The 24,836-nt window shown below is 33.8% G+C and overlaps 1 protein-coding gene across 1 annotated transcript in view; it reads right to left on the bottom strand.

Moving 5' to 3' along the window:
* Positions 1-960: 960 nt before the first annotated feature.
* Positions 961-24,836, bottom strand: part of LOC144373707 (axin interactor, dorsalization-associated protein-like) — a 48,759-nt gene continuing 24,883 nt past the window's right edge. Inside the window, exons 6-11 of the mRNA XM_078036730.1 lie at positions 22,206-22,269; positions 21,836-21,939; positions 6,520-6,642; positions 4,765-4,887; positions 3,836-3,953; positions 961-3,701 (exon numbers count right to left, since the gene is read on the bottom strand). Coding sequence (XP_077892856.1) covers positions 3,599-3,701; positions 3,836-3,953; positions 4,765-4,887; positions 6,520-6,642; positions 21,836-21,939; positions 22,206-22,269 — 635 coding nt within the window. The 3' untranslated portion in view covers positions 961-3,598. The remainder of the gene's footprint in view (positions 3,702-3,835; positions 3,954-4,764; positions 4,888-6,519; positions 6,643-21,835; positions 21,940-22,205; positions 22,270-24,836) is intronic.

Here is a 24,836-nt window from a genome sequence, read left to right as displayed (position 1 = left end):
AGCACATTCATGTACTTTTTTCTAACCACTGTCCATGTGAGAATGCTTTTCTGAGAATGAGTTTACATTAGTAGCAAGAGCTACTGCTTTTGCCATTATTGCATTATAACAGTAAAATATAAGGTGGTATGTTGTGTCTATAAAAAATAAGGAAATTTCTTTTTAAAAATGTACACAACACACTCTTCTCTTTCCCATACCTTCCCACTGATTTTCAAGGAATATGATAAAAAAATTAGAAAAGTATAATCCTCTAAGAATGAATGAAACTCTAAGGCTTATAATGTCTTTACTCAGCAACTACGGGCTGAATTAAATTCTTTTTTTTTTTGATAGATACTCAAACATATTTTATTTAAAAAACAATTAAAGCAAGTCCTGAATCTGTAACTACTGTCTTTAAAACAATGTTTCTAAGAACTAGCTCTCCAGAACTGTAATTTTAATTACAGCAATTTTAACAGTACATTTTAAGAGGTTTAAGATTTAAATAAAATTATAAAAGCCTGATACTTTTGTTTACTGCTAGACCATATTCTTCCATTCTTTTAAATTCTAGAAAGTAATAGGATTGTTGAAGCCTAGAACATAACATATCATTGTTTTTTTATGTCCCCTAAGTATTCTCAAAATAGGGGCAAAAGCTTCAGTGTGAAACAAAATCTGTGTGAAACAAAATCTCTAAACTACTGAAGATAACTCAGAATCAAAATGAATTCTTCCTAAAGGACTCAAATTCTATCTACATAACCTCCATTTAATATTAGAAGCAGCAGCTGTGTGTAAGAGGAAAACCATATAATAGCTTATGCCATTTTTAACCATGTAAAATAAAATTTAAGTCACAAACACATTTTGAATGTATCTTTCAACCTCTACAGGACACAAGGCAATGCTGAAGTTACTATAACTTCTAATTTTAAAATAGCATTTAAATAAAGGTGATGTCAGCTAGGAAGATAGATTTTCAAGAAAAGGCAGATTTATTATTTTATTCAAAGCAACAGTAGTTTTCCCTCTAAAGCCTTTTTTGTATTTATTCTATTAGTAAGTTATAATGCGTTCTACGTAGTTTAACTGAGCAGTTCTGAACCCACCCATAGTTGCCTCTCCTTACATCCATCTGATTGATTGTACCACTTCTGTAGCAAAGCCCAAGGTAGCTGCCCATATACAGGTTGTGTAGAGAATACTGTCCCTTGATTCAAGTATACTTTTGTATCTCAAAAGTTTTAGAAGTCCTCTCCAGCAAATTGTGTTTTAGTTTAGTTACTAAAATCATTTCATTTGTGAAGCAGTAGTGTTTCAACCTGAAAGTATTATTGCTATAATTGTAATTATTGTCCAGTAACTCATCCCCTCCCACACTAGAAAGTAAATTTAAACAACTAATTTGTGAGATACAGATTGCTTTGTGTTAACTGCTTCAAGATAAAATCACCTTTTTTTTGGGGGGGGGAGGTTTGGTCATTCTGGTCTGAATTAAAGCTAAGCTGATGACAATGTTCAATTTAAGTTTGTTTAATGCTGATGAAAGACATTCATACAAAGCATCCTCTTTTTTTTTTCATATAACCCCATTCTTTGGTGGAAGCTGGGGTTGTGGCTCAGTGGTAGAGTACTTGCCTAGCACAGGCAGGACCCTGGGTTTAATCCTCAGCACCACATAAATAAATAGAGGTTAAAAAAAAGCATTCTTATGTGAAGGATGCTAAATGTTTCTTCATATAAATTATCACTTTGAGGGGCTGGGGTTGCATGTGAGGCACTGGGTTTGATCCTCAGCACCACATATAAATATAAAGGTACTGTGTCCATCTACAACCAAAAAAAAAGGTTTGTTTTTTTTAAATTATCACTTTGATATACATGTTTTATAGTATTAGAGAACAGAAAGAATAATGTATCCGTTTTGCTACATTTTAATAGTAGATTTTAAGGGAGCAACATCAAACATCAGTAACATCAAACAAAAAAGGTACTGAGTACTCCACAGAGTACAGAGTGCTGCCAAGTGCCTTGGAAAGTTTACATGACATGGAGAAGATGAGGCCCTTCTCTTGAGAAGTTTACAGTCTGGAAATTTTGACTACTCAGAGTTTCAGTTGAGTGAACATTTTATTAAGGCAAATTCTTCATTTCCTAGAACTACTGTAGACTGAACTATTTTTGCACTTGTGAAATTAACTCAATCCAGATGAAAGAAAAGACTAAATTTGGTTGATAATTCTTTCAGGCTCATATAGTTTTATGAGTCTAGTAAACAAAACTGACCTAACAGACAACTGAAAAATTAAAGACTAGATCTCTTGAAGTGCAAGGGCTAAAACAACTGTTATTTGTTTTAAAAAGCAAACGGATGGTATGATTAGGGTTTACACTAGTTTAAAAATAGGCCAAGTATTGCATTCCCTTCATGCATTGTTCATTTAAAATAGTGAATATTAAAATACATGGGTTCTACATGTAACCCACAAAAAAGCTCCTCACAAATCTTTATGTTCTGTGTATCAAATATACACCTTGTGTACTATGAAAGATTTATGTCTCATCAAGTTAAAAGTAATGTAAATAGTGAAATTATAATAGGCTAATGACCTGCATATTTTCATATGAATGTAAATATATCTAAATAGGAAATAAATGGCAGTCATATCTACCTATATTAAAAAAATAAAATATCTTTCCAGATGTTGCATACTCATCACTTTATGAAGACAAGGTATGCAGGTTTTAAGGTTTCACAATCAGTTGTCAGAAAAACAGCAGTTGTTCCTAAAGTATCTCATTAGCATCTGACTCAATTATTTTTAGATGACATGATTTAGAAGACGTAAACCCACCCCAAAATTTGTAATTATTCTGAGATGGTTTTAATGTTAACCCTAGAATCATTAATGTTAACCCTAAAAACAATAGCAATGTGATGTAGAATAACTAATCAACATGACTAAAAATGTGCTCACTTTCAGAAAAACAATCTGGTCATCTGGAAAAAAAAAATCACAGCTACAATCTGGGGAACACTCCCATATAGGATATTGATCTGATCAAGGCACACTATTTCTAAGTAGAACTATCAGATGAGGGTGAATTTAGGCCAGCTCTAAGGAACAGCCTATAAGACAGACCATAACTGATCCAATTTCCTTTAAAAGCAATCTGGTACTATCCTACCCACTTCAATTCAAAAGTTTGAAGTTAATTCAAATCAAAAGACCATATTGGAGCAAAAGTGAGCAAATGTGTAAACTCTAGCACATTCTTATTGCTATATTAAGTTTGAAGATGAGCATACCTACCACAGCAGTATTGTTCCAGGAAGCAGGGTAGGAACAGTGGTAAATTAGGAAACAGGCTATTAATTGCACAATTAATAGGAAAGTAAAAACAAGTTTCAAAATCTACAATAAACCTGTATCCAAAGGAGTCATAACAATGAGGTGCTGGACTTTAGTTCTGTGGTACAGCTTTGCAATGGACTCACTGGCCTATAGGTATGGCTCATTTCTTGCCTCCTGAAGGATGAATATGCTACACAGAGCTATGATGGTTTCTACTGAGTGGTAAAATTCACAGAAATTAGACATTACTCATGTCAGAATAATTCCTTGTGCAAAGTTTGATGTAGATAAAGATAAAGTGGTTTCTTGGTCAATAACTGCAATTTCTTTCTTTTAAAGTCAGTGGGTTTCTTGTATCTGTAACCACAATAGATTTAAAATACTTTGATGATTGATCTACTCCAATGTTACATTCTCGATAAGAGGGACTAAGAAGAAACATGAACTAGTAACCATTAGAACAGTATGAATCCTATATGTATATCACTTACAGTTCTATTACAGTTGGCCCAGGTTTAATCTCATCCATCTCCATGAAAGCAAAACATTTGGTGCTGGTAAACCTTTTTGTAAGCTTGTAGTGTTTGAATTCAAAGAAGATAGCCGCACCTAAGGAATTAAAACAAACAACATAAGCCAGAGACCACACATTTCTTATGTGTCACCAGAAGCCTATGATTTTACAAAGTAACGTGTCAAACAGTCTGATGACACAACTGTTGATAACTCACTGTGGCTGTCACTCCAAGCTCTGGTACTAGCATGTCTGAGTGACATTTCTCCATATCATTTAATTCTACAAAGTACAACAAAATTGTATAGCAAGAATGTAAGTTATGTACACAGGTAGAATCATAAACTACCAAAGAATATAAAATATTAAATACCACAAGAAAAACAGAAGTTACTTAAGTATCAGCAGTACCTATAAAAATAGTTTCAATAAGCACCTATATTAGATAGAATAGAAATTTAAGAGTTCCTTTAAAAAAAAATTCTACCTTATATCATTTCTCTCCCTCCTGAAACAACCACGCCCAGATTGTCCTTTCCATATTCTTACAAACTAACTGCCAGTTATAGTATTTTTTTACCCAATGCATCTTATTGAAAGAAAAAAAAATAATTTAACTGTTAGAAAGTAATCATTAGGTTCCTAAAAGGACTTAAGGTAATTATTAGGGAACCTGCTTCCTTAACTCTGTATTATGAGAAAAACTTCCCTATCAAATAATATTTAACCACATTATTACACAACTAGATAATGCAACTGCTAATTCTCATATTTTAAAAAAAATTGATTTGACTTTAAGTCAATATTCATAACTATGTGACATAAGATCTTGTGTTAAGTACACTATGAACACAAACCCAGATAAGTACTGTGTCCTTAAGAAGTCAGTAACTGATAATTACAAACCTTTGGTTAATTTTTCAATATGCTTCTGGAGCTCAATGTCCACATTAAAATGAACATATGTATCTTCTTTTCTTGAAGCCACAGGAGTATCTTGCACAGGAGTTAAATCTATGCCATTCAGATCTGGAGAAACAAGTTTCTGCTTATGAGCATTCACATATACAGACGGAAAATATAGAAACTGCAAAGGTTACAGTTCCTAAAGAGGCATGGAAAGAGCTGAGAGGAGATTCTCAGGCTAAGAGATTCCTATTTGGTGTGAGCAAGTATGTGAGAGTTGTTGAAGTTCATGGGGTATGTGGAGAGAAATGAATATAGACTGGATAGGAGACCTCATGAAGGGGACAAGGAAGCCTTTACATGGCCAAGTGGACAGAACTTGATCTTCATAGTGAAGTGGTAAAAAGAACAAACATGTTTTTCTTAGGGAATAGCCCACTGTATTTTTCTATGCGAAAAAAAAAAAATCTGGAGTATATAATTTGCCACAATGGAGCTCTGCCACCAATTTCTAACTTTGATCAAGTATGACTTATTTAGAAAAGCCTTTAAACCTAACCTTATCATAATTTCCCTGTTAAGAACCAAAAATGGATGAGAACAGCCAACAAAAACCTTTTTGTTAATGAATAATTTTTCATATATATTATCTAAATTCTGGTTATACTGTTTACAACATACCCTGAATTTACAACAACCAGATGGTACGTTATATATAGTTTTAATTTTCTGGGTTTTAAAATCTCAGTTTAGTCAAATGCAACATGGACTCATTTAATAACTCCTCAGTGTTTATGTGTTATTCATTTATGTGTCTCAAAAAGCTCAAAAACAATTTAGTACATTTAATAATTAAAAAATATTTACATAAAAATATTTCAGTTTAACATATGCAAAGGTAATTTAACATTTACAACATCGTTAAATATTTTTGTGTTTTAAGTATACTTTCTGAATGAGTATGCAGTTTTACAAATGGCCTATCAAACAATGTAAATATTTTCCAGTATACTATATATTTGATAACTGGTAACATCGGAATTTAAAAGTGTACCAGTATTAGTGCTGTGGATTATGTTCTTTAAATAAATGTTTTTCTTTGTGGTCAATTGATAAAAGTTCCTCCATTTAATTTCAGCACCAATCTGTTCCTTTGGTGCAAAACTATAGATTAAAATAAGCCGTTTGTACTAACTATAGTTATTTCTGTAAAATGGTATAATTTATTCCTTAATCACATCATCATCCCACGGGATTGCTTTCAGGGCATGGATGTTATGGTCGCACTCTATTTCCCTGTCCCCTGATTTTCATCTGCCTCTGTAGGACTCACCTAAGTAGATACCTCAGTAGCACAGGAAGAAGAAGGGGCTGAAGCAGGAGAGATGGGAAAACAGGACATGGGGTTTTGTGGAGAGAAATGAATATAGACTGGGTAGGAGAAGGTGAAGGGTGCTTTTGTTAATCTACATCCTGAAGGCTGTAGCTGCTTTTAAGGACAATGTGTATGTTTAGTCTGCACGTTAGATGGAATCTGAAGAGCAAAAATCTATACAAACTCAAAAGCAAAAGTGAGTGTATAAGTAGGAAATATTTTTTTGTAAGTCTTTCGAACTATGTTCTGTTATGATCTCTTCTAGGATTTTGCCTCATTATAGAATGCATTAAAGTAAGTTGTCACATATACAAGATCATCCCCTGTCAAAAACTTTGTCCCATATGAGAAAAAAATAATGCAATTTGCCAGTTATTTACCCTTTACACTAACTGTAATATAGGGATCGATGCACTGTCCAGCATCTTTCAGACCAATTTTCTCAATCCTGATAGTGAGTAATGTCATTCCCGGTTCTAATGGCAACCTTGGTAATAAAGTACCTGGCAACAGAGAAACCTCAATAAAAGTTAGCTCCACCGATAATGCAGAGTAAATACTTTGATAAACAGAAGATATAGCCTACCTCTTAGGAACTAGCTAGGCATTATGTATTTTTATTTCCAAAATTCATGAACATCTGATGTTATACTTTTTTAGAAAAATATTTAATTTTACACATAATATATCTGCATTTCCCAACCACACAATCACCTTTAAGCAGAAATAATAATTTCTATAATAATAGTATATAGTATGTATAATAAAAGTATGTTAAAAACATCACTTGAGGAAGCCCAATGATACATAATAGTATAATATGCTCACATAATATTTATATTCAATATGTACTTCTATATTATATTCAGCATCTTAATATGAAGTGGTAGAACAAAGCCAAGAAAAGCTTTTAAAATACTTGTTATACTGTTCTAAAGTCTGAGACATTTAATATCACAGTTGATCAATACATTCTTCTCTTTAGTTACTCCTAATAAAGAAAATAATTTACAATTTGATATTTATGTTTTAATTTAACTATATAGTCTAACTTCTATTCTTCATTCTATTTTGTATGATTTATTCTCTCAGAAATTAGTACTATACAGACTGCCATATAAAATGGCCATTTGTATAACTGAACATTTTCCCCAAAACCAACTAAAATTTTTAAAACTAAAAACCCCCCCAGAACAACATGACAACATTCACCCACCAAGAACATATGAAGGGAGAAATCAACTGTTCAGTATGTTCCCTTTTTTGAAACTGACAATAGAGAACAGATGCAAATAAGCTGATTTTAATCAAGTATGTATACAGAACCTCAAAATACACTTAACAAAAGATTTTGGTTGATGTTTTTCAAGTTTCTATTCAACAATGTGTTATGCTACTTTTAATGAGTTATTTGAAATACATGAAGTAATCAACACACTACATTTGAAAATACACATTTGATTGATGGCAAATGTGGCTTGAGGAAATTTTGGGAGGTGATGGGAATGTTCTGAACTTGTATAGTGATGGCAGATGCAAAACTCTATAGAGGTTTCAAAAATCGATGAATTTTATACTTACATAAGGGAAATGTTATGAAATGCAAATTATACCTCAACAGTGCTGTTAAAAATGTATTACTTTCTAATTTAAACAAATATGAAGACAATATAAACAAATGCAACAATGGGAAGGCCTGGAGGCTGCATTCCACTGTTGCATTAACAAACCTAAATGGGCTCAGGCTGATATCATTAAATATACACATAATACCTTTTATGCATCTTCTTTGATTGACAAATGAGGGTACTTTTAGAAGAGGGGCTTGTACCTGGACATCTGGGATGAACTTCAGAAAGTTAAGAAACACTTCTGAAATTTTATGAAAAATGTGAATATGTATACATTTATATTTATATATATACATACATATTCATATATGAATTTTTCTGCAGAAAAGTTCATTCTATTATGTAGTACATGGCTGTATAAATATGCTACAGTTTATGTACACATTCTTGTGTTGATAGACATTTGAATTACTTCAAGTGTTTGGATATATTTAACAGGCTCTTCTGAACATCTTCTAGTGCCCATAAGCACCCATTTCTGAAACAGAGGAATCACTAAGTCACCTGGAATGTTACCTCCATACCTACTATGTAATGACAATCCATTTCCCAAGGTGGTTGTGCCAACTTTTATTCCTAGCCCAAGTGCAGTAGTGTTCCCATTGCTCCACATCCTCATTAGGTACTGTTTTCTCAGATTCTTCATGTTAGCCAATTTTGGTATAAAGAGATCAATCATTTTAATTTGCATTCCTCTGAAGATTAATAAGGTTGAGCACCTTTTAGAATAAATCAAATATATGATTTCCTCTTTTCTGAAGTGTGTTCAATTATTTTGCTCGATTTTCTATTGAGATGTCTATCTTGTTGAGCTGTAGGAGGTCTCTATTATTTTGCTGGACAAATGTTTTACAAATAGCTTCTTAGTAGTTTTCCTTTATAAAGACTTTTTGTTGAAGTAGAGCATATACATTTTAAAATGCACAAATTGTTAGTACAGTTTGCTGAACTTCCACAAAGTGAATACACCTGTATAACTAGTATCAGATCTAGGTAAGATATGATCAGCCTCCTGGGAGTGTCCTTCCCCCCACCCTATGCAATTCACTCTTCCAAAAGATAGCAACCATTGCTAACTTCTAACACCAAGTGTTAGTTTTGAATGTTAAGAATGACTTTTCTCTGCCATGGTGTCTTCTGATTATGATAAATACTTACTGCTAGTAATATTCAAATTTCTTAATATCTTCCTTTACAATCAGTGCTTTTTATATCATATTTAAGAAAACTTACCCCACTACAAAATCATAAAGGTATTATCTTGAAAGCATTTTATAGTTTTGCCATTCACACTTAATTCTATATGTCACACAGAATTATTGACTACGGTGTATAGTAGGAGCTTTAATTTCATTCAATTTCACATAAATACTCAATTGTCTCAGCACTACTCATTAAAAAGACTGACATTTTCCACCACTGATCTGCAGTCCCACCTCAATCATAAATCATGTGGCAATCACTTTCTGAGTTTTCTATTCTGTCTTACCGGACTGTTTATCCTCTTACCACTAATATAGTATCTTAATTCTATAGCTGTATAAAAGGTCCAGGAACTGCAATAAAAATTCAGATGAGTTTCAGAAAGAGTCTATCTTTATAAACTGCTTCTTCTAATTTATGAACTAGTATATATCTTTACATTTTAAAATTCATAACAATTATTTAATAGAATTTTATTTGACCTAAAAGCCTTCAGAAATAAAGACCTACAGATCCAGGGAAAACTCCTCTGTTTTTTTGTTTATGTTCCATGAAGAATGGATGGCCATGTAGAAATGACTGGAAAAGGGGGTGTGAGCTAATGGTAAAAGGCTGCCAGGGTCCCAGAAAGCCCTGTCTGGTCAGATTCTTCTTGGCCTCTCTGTATAGCTTTCTTTCCTTCTGGACCTAAGGCAGGTCCTGTCTGGAGTGAGGGTTTCTAAGGGAGGGGTAAGGGAGGGTAGGGGGACAGTAAGGGAATAGCAGGGAGGGAAAGAAAGAGAAAGAGAAAGAGAGAGAGCGCTTTCTAGGTTTTATGACTGGCTTTGGGAGAGAAGGGTGAATGGACAGGAGGGCAGGAGGGCAGAAGGAGAGCAGAGGCTTTGCTGCTGAGGTTGCTTTTGGGATTCCAATCTCCTTCAGTTAGAAGTTCTCAGCAGGCCAAAACCTCACCCTTTGGGCTATCATATTCTGATCTGACCCTGCCCACCTTCCCCCTCTCCCTCCCTCCTCCTCCCTTTCTCCTTTTAAGAAGGGAATGTGTAGATATTTCCATCTTCTAAGATCTTCTTTGATTTCTCTCTTTAGGGTTCTGTAGTTTTCATTGTATAGATCTTTGACTTCTTTCATTGATTCTCAAGTATCATTTTTTTTTGAGGTTATTGTGAATGGAGTAGTTTTCCTCATTTCCTTCTCAGAGGCTTTGTCACTGATATACAGAAATACCTTTGATTTATGGGTATTGATTTATATCCTGCTCCTTTGCTGAATTCATTTACTATTTCTGGAAAGATCGACCTTGTTCTTGGATAGGCAGAATTAATATTATCAAAATGACCATACTACCAAAAGCGCTATATAGATTGAATGCAATTCCAATCAAAATCTCAATGGCATTCCTCATAGAAATAGAAAAAGCAATCATGAAATTCATCTGGAAAAATAAGAGACCAAGAATAGCTAAAGAAATCCTTAGCAGGAAGAGTGAAGCAGGGAGTATCGCTCTATGAGACCTTAAACTATACTACACAGAAATAGTAACAAAAACAGCATGGTTTCAGCACTAAAACAGACTGGTAGACCAATGGTACAGAATAGAGGACACAGAGACTAACACACAAAATTACAATCATCTTATTTTAGACAAAGGTGCCAAAAACATGCACTGGAGAAAAGATAGCATTTTCAACAAATGGTGCTGGGAAAACTGAAAATCCATATGCTACAAAATGAAATTAAACTCATAACTCTCACCATGCACAAAACTTAACTCAAAATGGATCAAGGACCTAGGAATTAAGCCAGAGACTCTTCGTCTAATAGAAGAAAAAAGTAGGCCCTAAACTTCATCATGTGGGTTAGGCCACAACTTCCTTAATAAGACCCCAATGGCACAAGAATTAAAACCAGGAATCAATAAATGGGATGGATTCAAACTAAAAAGTTTTTTTCTCAGCAAAAGAAAACAATCCGTGAGGTGAACAGAGAGCCTACATCCTGGGAGAAAATTTTTACCCCTCACACATCAGATAGAGCACTAATCTCTTGGGTATATAAAAACTCAAAAAGCTAAGCACTGAGAAAACAAGTAACCCAATCAAAAAATGGGCCAAGGACTTGAACAAACACTTCTCAGAAAAGGATATATAATCAATCAACAAATATATGAAAAAATTTTCAACATCTCTAGCAATCAGAGAAATGCAAATCAAAACTAAGATACAATTCCAGTCAGAATGGCAGCTATTATGAAGACAAACAACAATAAGTATTGGAGAGGATGTGGGGAAAAAGGCACACTCATACATTGCTGGTGGGACTGCAAATTGGTGCAGCCAATCTGGAAAGCGGTATGGAGATTCTTTGAAAATCTGGGAATGGAACCACCATTTGACCGAGCTATTCCTCTCCCTGGACTATACCCAAAGGACTTAAAAACAACATACTACAGGGACACAGCCACATCAATGTTTATAGCAGCACAATTCACAACAGCTAAACTGTGGAGCCAACCTACATGCCCTTCAGTGGATGAATGGATTTTTAAAAATGTGGCATATATACACTATGAACATTTTTAAAACAGAATAAAATCATGGCATTTGCAGGTAAATGGATGGCATTGGAGAAGATAATGCTAAGTGAAGTTAGTCAATCCCCCAAAAACAAATGCCAAATGTTTTCTCTGATATAAGGAGGCTGACTCATAATAGGGTAGGGAGGAGGAACATGAGATGAATAGATGGATTCTAGATAGGGAAGAGGGGAGTGAGGGAAAGGAAGGAGGCAGGGGATTAGTCTCCTAATGAATGTGATGGACATCATTATCCAAAGAATATGTCTGAAGACACAAATTGGGTGTCAACCTACTTTATATAGAGAGATACGAAAAATTGTGGTGTATAAGTGTAATAAGAATTGTAATGCAAAAAAAAAAACAAGTACATGAATAACATGAATTGGCGTGAACATACTTTATACAAAGATAAAAAAATTGTGCTCTATATGTGTAATAAGAATTGTCCATTGTCGTGTATTAAAAAAAATAAAATCAATAAAAGAAAAAGAAGGGAATGGGGAGTGGGTAGGGAAAAACTGTGGAATGAACCCAAACTAACTTTCCAATGCACATATGTGAATATACTATAATGAAACTCATCATTTTGAATATCTATAAGATACTAATTTTAAAAAATGTAAATAAATAGATCAGTAAAGTGGATGAAAGGGAACAGTGGGAGGGAGGATGGGGAGGGTGAAGGGACTAAATTGGAGCAAATTATATTCCATGCATTTATAATTAGTCCAAATGAATCTAATGTCAAGAATAACTACTATGAACAAATGAAAAAAAGAATAATGACTTCACTGTTTTTGTAAAATGCATTCTCATAAACAATTCAATTGAGAGAAATGAAAAAAGTAAGAGAATGTACAATTCAACATCTCACCAACCATAACAATTATTAAGTCACTCTTCCATCTTTTTCTCTAATTTCAAGATGGCTCCAGTTTCATTTTCCTTTTGATATTCTTTTATTTTTTCAACAAAGGTTTATTTTCTACATAAAATTCTTATATTTCTTTTGTTGAATTTATAATAAGGTCCTTGATATTATTTAATACTACTATAAATATTATAATAGTTCATTTTCTAAGCAACTATTACTTGTTTGAGATAGAATTGATTTGTCTGTACAGATTTTATATCCAGGAACCGCATTATCTTATTAATGAGTTATGAATAGGTTTTTGCATATATTCTCTATATATTCATAAATATGCAAATAAAGAACATCCCCCCTTTTATATTTCATTTTCTTGTCCTAGTGCAGTAGCTAGGGCTTCCAAAACAATGCTGATGAAAAGAAGTAATAGACACTCTTGTTTTGTTCAAATTCATCATTAAACGATTTGGGGCTGTAAATGTCATGTAGCCATGTTTTATCAAGTTAAGGATGTTTTTCTGTTCTTTGCCAAGAATTGTTTAAAATCAAGGCTGTATTTCAAATTTAACTGAAAACTTTTTCTGCATTGTTGACAACTTTATGAAATCTTTCCCCTTAATCTGCTAATGTGAACTACCTTGATAAATTCTGCTAACAATAATTTGAAAAATCACTCATTAGTTCAGGGAGATTTTCTGAATTATTTTCTACAGCATCCTATGTTTATTCAGTCAATCTTCATATGGCAGTTACATTATTTCTAACTTTTTATCATTATAAAAAACACCTAAACAGAGAATCTTGTGTATATGCAAATGTTTTTCCCTCTTTTTCCTGTATTTTGGGGGTGCATCTTCAGAGTAAATTCTCAGGAATGGGATTGCTAAGGAAAAAATATATACTTATATGTTGTTAGAGAATGCTCAATTCCCCTCCAAAGGAACTGTACCATTTTTCTATTCCCACCAGTGATTAATAAGTATCTATTTCCCCTAAGACTCTCCAACAGTAGCTTTAATTTATGTTTTTATTAAAAATAAAGTTGAGTATCTTTTTATATGTTTAACGGGTATTTTTTAAATGTGTGTGTGTGTGTGTGTGTGTGTGTGTGTGTGTGTGTGTGTGTGTATGTGCAGGCTCACGCGCTTGCTCATATTTTCTGTTCCTCTCATGTATTCTGCTTTGGTTATTACAATTAAAATTTTTATTTATATATTAAGAATGTTGGGTTGGGATGTAGCTCAGTGGCAAAGTGTCTGCCTTGCATTTGCAAAATCCTGGAATCAAACCCCAGTTCTAAAAAAGACAAAAAAAGAACACACCCCACCCCACCCCCCAAAACACCCAAGAATGTTACCTCTTTTATGTATTACCTCTTTACTACCTGTTTTGACATTCAAAAGATTATTGCTTTACAACTTTCAAAAAGTCTTTTTGATGTTAAGATTATTTTTTGCCAAGTTGATATTAAACTTGTTGTTACTTTGGGGTGAGTCAATTTTATAAGCTGTCATTATCTAGATCTTTCAGTTGAAATGGTAGGGCTGATGCTACATTCCTTACCAACAATCTTTTTGCCTGAGACTACACAGTAAGGTTTAATGTAATCATTATGCTTCAGATAATTTAATATGGAGGCAGTGATTTCAAGTCTGAATTTCTTGTTTAACTTAAGGTAGAATGTCAAACATTGTGTTCCATGATGAAGGAAGCTGACTGTAATTAAGATCATAGATTACATAGAAAGGTGCTTATTTAAGGTGTTTCAGAATGCTCTATGATGTGCTCTCTCTGCATGGTCAACTCCTACATACTTAGTGAGTCCTAAATCTGGCCAGATTTATTGAACTCCCTCAGCCCTTCTTTTTTGCCAATCTACGACATTGGTGCACATCTCTAATCATAATCATGTGCTTTTGGCACTGTCTTGCTGACTACACAATAAGCATCCTGAAAGGTGTGGGAACTGTTCCTTTTGTAGTATGCACAAGGAATAAACAGATCTTTGTTGAAGAAATATTTTATTGAATGAATGACTGAATTTCCAGTTCTAGAGGTTATCATGCTCTAGTAAACAAATGGCTAGAGAGTCTATATCAATGAGTGAAGAAATAATAAACATAAAAGAAGATCAAATACTAGAATAATACCATACCATCTATAGCTCCCAGGTAGATGAAAAAGGGTGCATGTTTTTGCATCAAAGATAAAACCATGATAGTTGTAAATTGAGCCAATGCATTAAAAGGAAGATTTCTAAGTGAAGAATTAACATATCCAATTACATAGTGTAATATGAGAACAAGTCAACTACATTCATAAAATTCGAAGACTAACAAGGATAAGAAAGAAATCACTACACAAAATCCAGTGTAAACTGTGCTATTCCAGCTAGATCATCTGCTCTCAGATCTAGAGCAAAGATCAGAAGAAATGTTCTTCCACATGGAACTGCTATGTAAATAAGAAATAGCTAACACTTGTGAGTATTTGTGTTGTGCCACATACTATCCTACTCCTCTCATCTAATCCTCACAACAATAGTTTAGTTCTATTTTTCAGAGGTGAAAAGTGAGGCATAGAAAAACAAATTATCCATAATCACACAGCAGTTTGGCTACAGAGTCCATGCTTTTAACCATCATGTCTCATTTTAACATTTTTATTTTAATTGTCCCTAAAGCCTTAAAAGGAACTGCAGGAGAACCTCCCCATCTCAAGCTTCTGCAAAGTTCCTTTTGCCATGTAAACATAACAGTCACAGGTTCCCAGGATTAGAATATAGACATTTTTGTGAGGCCACTATTTGTGCCTCATACTTTTAAATATGGAAAACTCTAAATGGCTACAGCTGTCCAAACCAAGTTTTCAATAACATCCCAGGGATGTTATTGAGCTGTCACTAAGAACTCCCAAGTAAGGGATTGATTAAAAAATAGTAACATTTGAACTTTGTACACTGAGCAGTGCACATTCACAGGAATGGACAGAGACTGAGTAGCCCAGATAGCAATATGATAGGTCTTTAACACTCATATAGCAGTGAGCAGCAGGACTGTGTTCATTTGGTTAATTCCACTTTCAGTTTTTACTGCAAGACAAAGGAAGCCATTGGTAGCTGGTGAGCCCCAAGTTGTACTTAACACAGAAAGCACGTCTTTTTCTGACTTATCTGCCCCCAACCACCTCTTATGCACCAACCAGAGCAAGCATGCTCTCACTGGTGTCAAAAAGAGTTGGAAGGAATTACTCAATTCAGTGTGATTTTCTGCGAGAGGAAGATTCTAAGCCTAAACCTAAAGACAACTCTGATAAAATAATGACAATGAATTGGAAGGTTTGGAACCATTTTACCACACTACTGTAATAGGGGATACCAAAAAGTCCATCTTGTTGATGGAAACTGTTTATTAACAGGTGGTACTTGGGTAAAAACTTAAGTTGCTCTATTTCATTGTGCTTTATCTGTGGAAAACAATTTATGAAGGTAGCTATGGATCCCCCAAATGGCTGTTTGTTAAACATAGACAAGTTTGCTTAAGAATGTTTTAAAAACTGTGTAAAAGCATCTGACCTAGCCAAGAATGTTACAGCAACTGCCACTGTGAAGAGGAAAGGGAATTGTGCAAGTAAGGCCTCTGCCTCTGGTGGGCACCCAACAGCACTGACACAGACCGAGCAATGAAACACCACTGTACCTGCAACAGGTACAGAAAAACAATGGGAGAACATCTGAAGCCCCTCACCCCCCCCCGCCCATAACTTCTTTGTTCCAAGAGGGTGCTGAGAAAAATGAAGGTCTAAGTATCAAGTAGGATGGCCTCACATTCAATAGTCTCTGTGTAGCCATAGAGATCATGGAGAATCAGACAATGAAAGGACCACCAACCCGAGGATGAGTCTGGAGTGACATGGATATGAAGGTCAGTGGGATCCTTAAGACCCTGTCCTCACATGCAGAAGAGGAAGTCATTCTTTTCTTTCAACTTTTTATTTTTGCCTTTTAAAAATTTCAATTGTTTATATCTCATATCATACCATAAGGACAATTTCTAGTCCAAAATTGGAAATGGCATGACAGTCTTTGTTCCAAAATAGTACATTATTGTCTAGGTCAGAACATTAAAAGAGGAAAATTACCAAAGATTATATTTTTTTAAAAACACTGATTTGAATTTGCTTTTTACATGATATTGTACAAATGTTTGTCACAGGCATTTACTTCAATAAGAGGTGAGTCAGTCTTCATTTTGCCTTGGTGCTTGGTGAATTAAATGTCATGAATAAGGAGTACAAAATTTGTTGTCCATACTTTTAGGACAGAGATGGACCTGATATCTAAAATGTAAACTAAGCATTATCATATGTGTGTGATTATATATTTATGTCTTCTTTGTTTTAGATTTATCATACTTGCAATTAAATTCAGATGTTTGATACTACCAATTCAAAGTCTGTCACACACATTTTTTAAGTGCACATTTCTTTGTAATTTTAAAATCCAATAAAAAGGATATATATAAAATAATATTTTCTATTATTTTGGGATAATTTTAACATAATTTAAAATAATGGTATTGTCAAATCATTATTTGGTCATAACATTTTGTAGATGGCACAAAAAATGAAATGGGTCTTAAAAATCTAGCAAGAGAAAAATTTTGCAATTTGTACTGCACATCTGCAATTTGTACACACATACAAATTGTGTGAAAATATGAAAACACATGCACAATTTCTTTTGGTTGGTAACTGATTAGTAGTTGAGGAACTGCTCCAACCTTTCAAGATAAAGAGTAAAATCATAAGAAGTTTATTCACTTTGAAATTATATTAAAAGTTTGATAAAAATCTTAGGGGTCATTAGCATTCAAACAATAATATTTCTAGGTCTGTCAAAAATTATACTTTATTAAAGTTGTTTGTATATAGGTTATATGAGTATATTCTTGTTTTTATTCTCTTTATTGACTGGTACTAGAAATATGTATTTTTCTGTGTTCAGAAATATGTGATTTGGATAATGGCTGAATTCTTAAGTGTCACCATCATATCTGGAAAAAAATAATAAATACTCTCACAAAACCTAAGATGAATCAGTGGGTATATGCTTCATACACAGATGCCATTTAGCATGCAAGGAAGAGTTACTACAGGTGTTGGGTTAAAAATTTGAGTGGCCAGGGGACTTTCAAGAAAAAGCAGGCCTGGGGCTGGGGATGTGGCTCAAGCGGTAGCCCGCTCGCCTGGCATGCCTGCGGCTCGGGTTCGATCCTCAGCACCACATACAAAGATGTTGTGTCCGCCAATAACTGAAAAATAAATATTAAAATTCTCTCTCTATCCTCTCTCTCTCCCTCTCTCACTCTCTCTTAAAAAAAAAAAGAAAAAGCAGGCCAGATGTTGCTTAGAGCCTTGTTGAAGAGCCTACTCAATAGACATTTCCTATGAACCAATTTCTGCAAAGCTCTGGAGAAAACCTTTTGACTTCAAGTGACAAGATTCATGGATTAAAAAACAAAACAAACTGAGCCAGACATAGTGCTGCATGCCTGTAATCGCAACAACTTGGCAAGTTAAGGCAAGAGAGGCCAGCATGGGCAACTTAGCAAAACCCTGTTTCAAAATAAAAAGATAAATCAAAGAGCTGGGGATGTAGCTAGGTGGTAGAGCATCCCTGACTTCAATCCCCAGTACTACAAACAAACATGTAGAAACAAATTATAAAAAAGAAATCTTAAAATGTTTTCAAAACTGCTTGAGAGTAATAGAATATTAACAAGCCTTAAAACTATTGAAAAACAGCTAGGAGAACTACCAGATAACATTGAATGGTATTTTCCTTTCCTTTCAATATAAGTACATGACTGGATGAGGGACTCTGGCTCTGACTGTTCGGCTCAGTCTGAGAATTTGAGACTTTGAGAGAAAAAATGTGCTCGGAGAGCCAGAGTCTATCTGCACACTTTGGTGGTATTTACTGTTTAACCCTAAATATATTCTGAAATTCTGTGAAATAAGGATGCCCTAATATTCATGGAACAGCAATGAATATTTTGTTGCAGTTTTCAACTTCCTACATGCATGGGTAAGAAAAAAACTGTACTTTAGCTGAAAATGAAATACATATTTGCTTAACTCTCAAGTTCAACTCAGAATTGAATATTTATGGAGGAAAGAAACAAGTACAGGTTTGATATTAAAGAAGATTCACTCTTCATTTTGAGTTTCAAAAAAAACATTTTTTGTACATATCTAAGACTACATAAAAGATGAATAACCAATACAAATCTAGAATAATGTTGAGATTGCTAGGCTTATGTTTAGGTCACTCAGAAACGTTTTTTTAAATTTTGTCTAAAATTGTGACATGGCTATTTGTGCATGTGGTACTAGGAAATGAATGTAGGGCTTCACACAGGTGAGGCAAGCACCCTACCACTGAGCTACATCCCTAGTTCTTTCTATTTTGAGACAAAGTCTCTCTAAGTTGCCCCCACTGGCCTCAAACTTGCAATCCTCCTGCCTCAATTTCTCAAGTAGCTAGGATTATAAGCATATAATCCTGGCCAGCTATTTTTTTAAAATTTGTATTACTTTGGTTTATCATTTAGAAGCTTTAATATTCAACATGATAAATAAATTTTCAGGTAATAAATAATAGTATATAAATTTTTATCCTCTATTTAAATGAAATCTACTGAGATTACCTTAAGAAAATTAAACTACTATTTGGACTTAAGCCAGTTAGTGTTTAAAGCAGTACAAAAAACTTACTGTCTTATGAGAATTGAAGGCTTTGAAAATGATAATAATGTCAAAGAAAGGTTTAACAATTTTTTATTCTTTTCAAGAAAGGTTGGATAAAAAATCCATTTTTGATTTTAAATGGGAATAAACTACTCTTGATCATACCATATTCATATATTATACTTCATCTCATTAGCTTAACAGTAGTAGTGTTTACCATGTGTGTTTGTCAAAACTCATAAAGCTGTACACTAAAAAAGATGTCTTTTATATATGTAAGGGACACCTTAATAAATCTTTTTTTAAAAAGATCACAATAAGCTAGATGCTATAGCACAAGCCTGGAATCCAGGTGACTTGGGAGGCTGAGGCAGGAGGATCCCAAGTTTAAGACTAATCTCAGCAACTAAGTGAGGCCCTCAGCAACTAAGTGAAATCCTGTCTCAAAATAAAAAATAAAAAGTGCTGAGGATGTGGCTCACTGGTAAAGTACCCCTGTGTTAAATCTTCAGTACCAGAAAAAAAAAAGGAAAACAAACTTACAATTATATAAATTACATAAAATAAAGGTAATAAAAATGTTATAATTCTTAGAATCACCCTGCCATGATAATGTAGACACAACAGCCTTATCACGAATGAAATCTCAGATATACACAGTATAACAATTTTTTTCCCATTCTACAATTAAGTTAAAGGTCAAATTGTCCTTCAATGATATTTTCAATTTTATAATGACACAGGCCCTGGAAAATATGATCAAAAATCAAATATAGCCAATTGAACTATATGTACTATTTCTTACTTTGAGGAAAATAATTCAGGAAATAGAAAGGTTTAGTGAGCTTTCTGTATCTCTGAAATAAAATGCCAAAATGCTATATCAGAATAAAAAAATCTAATTACTTTGGGCTAAATCTTTCATAGCAAATAGACTTAATTTACAGAGTTTCTTTTCAACTCAGCAACCTGAACCCCATAAAGACCTGTCCATTTCATGACTTACATCATCTGCTTTAAGGATCTTGTTTGCTACAGAAGTATAACTAGTGAACAAATAACCAAACCGAGAAATTTATAGAACTGGAATCTATTTCAATTACAGCATGTGGTTTTAAAAGGAAATAAAAAATGCAGAAAAAATTTAGCAAATTTATTTACCTCATCATCTCAGCAATCTTGAAATTTCCTACAAATATAACAAGTAAAATATAGCTCTTTCTTCATAAGGACAAGCAGATTGGAAATAATTACCTTGTACCAAAGAAACACCAACAATAACATTTTATAGTGATTGGAATTTTTCTAATAATCCTATGGTGTAAGACTGTTAGCATCATTTATAGGTGATAATGAAAATACAGTAGCCACCACTACCCCAGCAATGAAAAGTATAATGCCAAATGATTTGTATGTGGTGCCTAATTTTCATTGTAACCCTATGAATTAGACATTGTCAACATCTCCTTTTATAAAGAATTAAGTACAGTTACTTAACTACTGATTGGCAGATGTTAGACTCAAAAGCGCAGGTATCTTATTGGTCTAAGCCTATACTGTTTATATTTCAAACGTCTTCTACCAAAGAGTATTTAAATTACTGGAATATGACTTTAATTATGAAGTTTTATGGATGATATGTATATTATATTTAATTATACCATAAAGCATAGAGTCTTTTTAAAAAATGCATCACAATAGTACAGTGCTATTTCTACACTTCCAAAAATGAACTAATTCATCAGAAGTAAAAACTGTGCACTGTATAAGAACAGAAGAAAGTATAGAAGTAGAAGAGGCAAATAATTTACTCAGGGTGCTTGACTAGGGTATTTTACCACCTTGTCAAGATCTTCCAAAAATAAAAAGGACTTGCTATGTATTCTTTATTTCCCTGTTAAGGGCAACTGTTTAGTATCTATTCCTCCAGGTCCAGGTTTCACAATCATATATGATTATTTAAAGAACAGCTAGATATATAAAGAAAAGAATTAACATAGCAAACAGTTACTCTAGAAAGCCTACTTACAATGTTGGTCTATGGCTAGCATCTGGGAACCTGGATTTCAGCAGGATTCCCATCATGCCCTGTTAAGAAGATCACTGTGCCTAAACCATCCATGCAAACAATATGGTTTGTGCTGAACACTTGCTTTCTTCCTGGAGTCTGTAGTTTTGGTTCACGCTAACCCCAATAAGTGTCTTGTGCACTGAATCTCTACAGTGCTTCCCCAATAGACAATATTTTTTCATTTCACAGGTGTGAAAGAATGTTGAGAGAATCAAGTACATATTTGACTCTGCTGGAAGAGGACTCTTAGAAGTTTGGTTTCCTCTGGAATTTGCCTGTGTGCCTTTACTCTTTGCTGATTTTGTTCTTGTGTTTTCTTGTTGTAATGACTCAGAATACAACTGTGAGTACAGCTATATGCTGAGTCCTGTGGGTCTTCCTAGCCAATCACTAAACATGGGATGTTTTGAGGATCCCTGACACAAATAGTAAGATACTTTCACAATAAACTGATAGTTACCGCTAACAGAATGGCCATGATAATTTGCTTAAGATTGGCAAACCTGGAGATGTTTTACCCGCCACTAACAAGTACAAAAGTAAGTTCCAAACACCTGACCTTGAATTATATAATGTACATTTTTTTTGTACCCACCAGGCACTCTAGCAGGAAAAAAATTAGGAGACCCTGCTCCAGCACCACCTTCTTCATCTTCTTCAAATTCCAAATGCTCTTCCTCACCAGGGGCTAAAATTCTCCTATATAAAAAAGGACAGAAAAATTAGTGAGCTACTCCACTTAATACACCAGCTAACCCTCATAGCCACTAACTTCCCAGATAAGATGATGATTATTAGGTTGATGTTGATATAAATGTCAATGTCAATCATCTCATTGCTACCAATGGTAACAGTCATATCACCAATATCAAATTTGATAGGGAAAAAATACAGAAATATTTGAAAAACAGGCATAAAATAGATAATAAAATCAGAAGACAAAATATGGATGCTTATTTATATACCTTAATGGGCTAGGATGAACATCAAATGGAAATTCTTTATTATATGTGAGAATATTTTTTAGGACTAGAATAAAGACATAGACAAACATTAGTCTTATATCTTAGTCTTACATGTTATGTAAGTCTTATATATTAGTTAGTCTTATATGTTATATCTTAAATTGATACTTTTAATCATATTTTATAGTGTATTAAGCACACATTAATATATGTATTTTAAATTCCAAGCTTCACTATCATTTTAAGACTCTGCAATTGACTACTGAGTGTCTTAGCAAAATAAAAATGTCCATAGTGGACTGCAGGTACCAGTATTTTCAGAGTACTGTAAGATCTCCAAGGAAAGTCTCAGAGCCCTCATAGAAAATGAACCATAAAATAGTTCTCCAATGTACAAAGTTCTAGGTGATATGGGGTACAGTGAAAGAGAATACCTCTTCTCCTGAAGTATTTTAATTAAAAGATTGATACTGAAGATGACTAATTAAAGAGAAATAGATAATCACATCTTATTCTTTATCCTAAATAGATTTCCCTCAATACTTATCACACTGGTAAGGTTTGTAGCAGCAAGGTTATAATTCTAATATTCCTTTTATGATGAAATTTATTATATATGTGTGCACACATATATACATGCGCATATATATATATGTGTGTTTGTGTATATATATATATGTATATACATATATATATATATATTTACACGTGTGTACACACACATACACATACACACACAGCAGACTTTCTCCGCAGGGAAGTCATCAAACAACATAATGCTATCACCTCTTGTGTCCTGGTTGATTACTTTCTGGCATGTAAGCCTACAGACACATGTTCTACAATTCTATCTGTATCTTGAAAAGTATTTTATGAAATTTATTGTTTCATTTCCCAATTTATGGGTTCCTAGTGACTACCTGCAATTATTTCAAGGTGAATATTTAGCATTATTAATTGGGCAACCCATGGTTTTTACTCTAATTACTCAGACTTTAATTTTGGAGTCTTGCAGATTTCAGTTAAAAAGAGTATGGCATATTGGGTTCCTAAATAAGGAAATTCAAAAAGAACAGGTTGTAATTACATAACTTATTCCAATAGGAGTCAATCATCCAGTGAGAAAAAAGTTGGAAACTTGTACCTAGATTCTCATTACTCACTCTTATTCTCTCTCCCTTTAGCTCTTCTTCATCCTTTATCTCTTTCTTCTTCTCAACAAATGCATACCGAGTACTCACAATGTTCCAATCACTGTTTTAGGTGCTAAAGATACACAGTAATCAAGAACTCATATTTGGACCTTAGACCTTACTAAGGAAAAGTAGACAATAAATATGCCAACAAATAAACAAGATAATGTAAGATGTGATTAGTGGTATGAAGGATACAAACAGGATGCTGTGTAAAAGCAGAGAGAACTTGGTAGAGTAGCTAAGGTAGACAGGGTGCCTTTCAAAACTAAACTGTAAGAAGACATTTGAGCCAAGACCTGAGATGAGAGGAATCATCCATAAGTGGCTCTAGCGTAAGGCTTCCCAGGTATTAAAGAACAGGCTGGAGCAACAACAAAGGTTCCAAGTAGGAAACAGTTTGCCTTATTCAAGGCACAGAAAGGACTGTGGGAACTTAAGTCTGACAAGCAAAAAGGAAGCAGCAGGAGATCAAAGTGGAAGGTTTAAATCAAAACCTAGCACTACAATTACAACAATAACTTGAACATTTACATAAATACTCTAATCTCCCCAGTTCTAAAATAAGAATGCTACTTCCTTTACAGGCTATTGAGAGAATTACAGCCTAAATAAATGTATACAAAATGGCAAGGGAAAATCTAAAATGGACATTCACTCTCTCCATGACCTTTTTGATCTAGTTGACTAGAATCCTAATATTTCTTATCTCACTAAGAAGTACTGTTTATTTTTTAATACAAGAACATCTTTTCTATACTTCTGCATGATCATTGTTACTAAACTATTAAATCAACTCAATATTAATAAGTAATATTAATAAATATTGATCACTTACACAACAATGGAATAGATACCAAGAATGGGGAGCAGGTAACAAAAAGATCATGTCTCACTCATATCAGAAACAAACACACAGAAATGATCATATTGTAATAAGAGTTTAATAAAATGAGCAAAAAAATCAACCATTAAAAATGTATATAACAATAATTTTTAAAAGCTGATCCTGTTATGGTGGCATGTGTCTGTAATCCCAGGTACCAAAAGCCTGAGTCAGGAGGACTAGAAGTTCATCTGCCTAAGCAACGTAGGGAGACCCTGTCTCAAAATAAAAATAAAACAATAAAAGGGCTGGGGTTGTAGTTCAGTGGTAGAGTGCTTGCCTTGCACATGTGGCAATGGGTTCAATCCTTAGCATTACATGAAATGAATAAATAAAATAAAGGTATTGTGTCCATCTACAACTAAAAATGTTTTAAAAAATAAAAATAAAAAGGACTGGAAATATAGCTCAGTGGTAGAGCACCCCTGGGTTCAATCCCCAGTACGTCAAAAACAAACAAAAAAGTTGAAAAATATCTTGGTTATTAAGAATATCGTGGCTGAGTGTGGTAGTGCACACCTGTAATCCCAGAGGCTTAGGAGGATTAATAAT

This window comes from Ictidomys tridecemlineatus, unplaced genomic scaffold (genome assembly GCF_052094955.1).
Source record: "Ictidomys tridecemlineatus isolate mIctTri1 unplaced genomic scaffold, mIctTri1.hap1 Scaffold_46, whole genome shotgun sequence".
Classification (NCBI taxonomy): Eukaryota; Metazoa; Chordata; class Mammalia; order Rodentia; family Sciuridae; genus Ictidomys; species Ictidomys tridecemlineatus.
The sequence above is the reverse complement of the archived record's forward strand: the minus strand, read 5'-3'. Positions and strand labels throughout refer to the sequence as shown.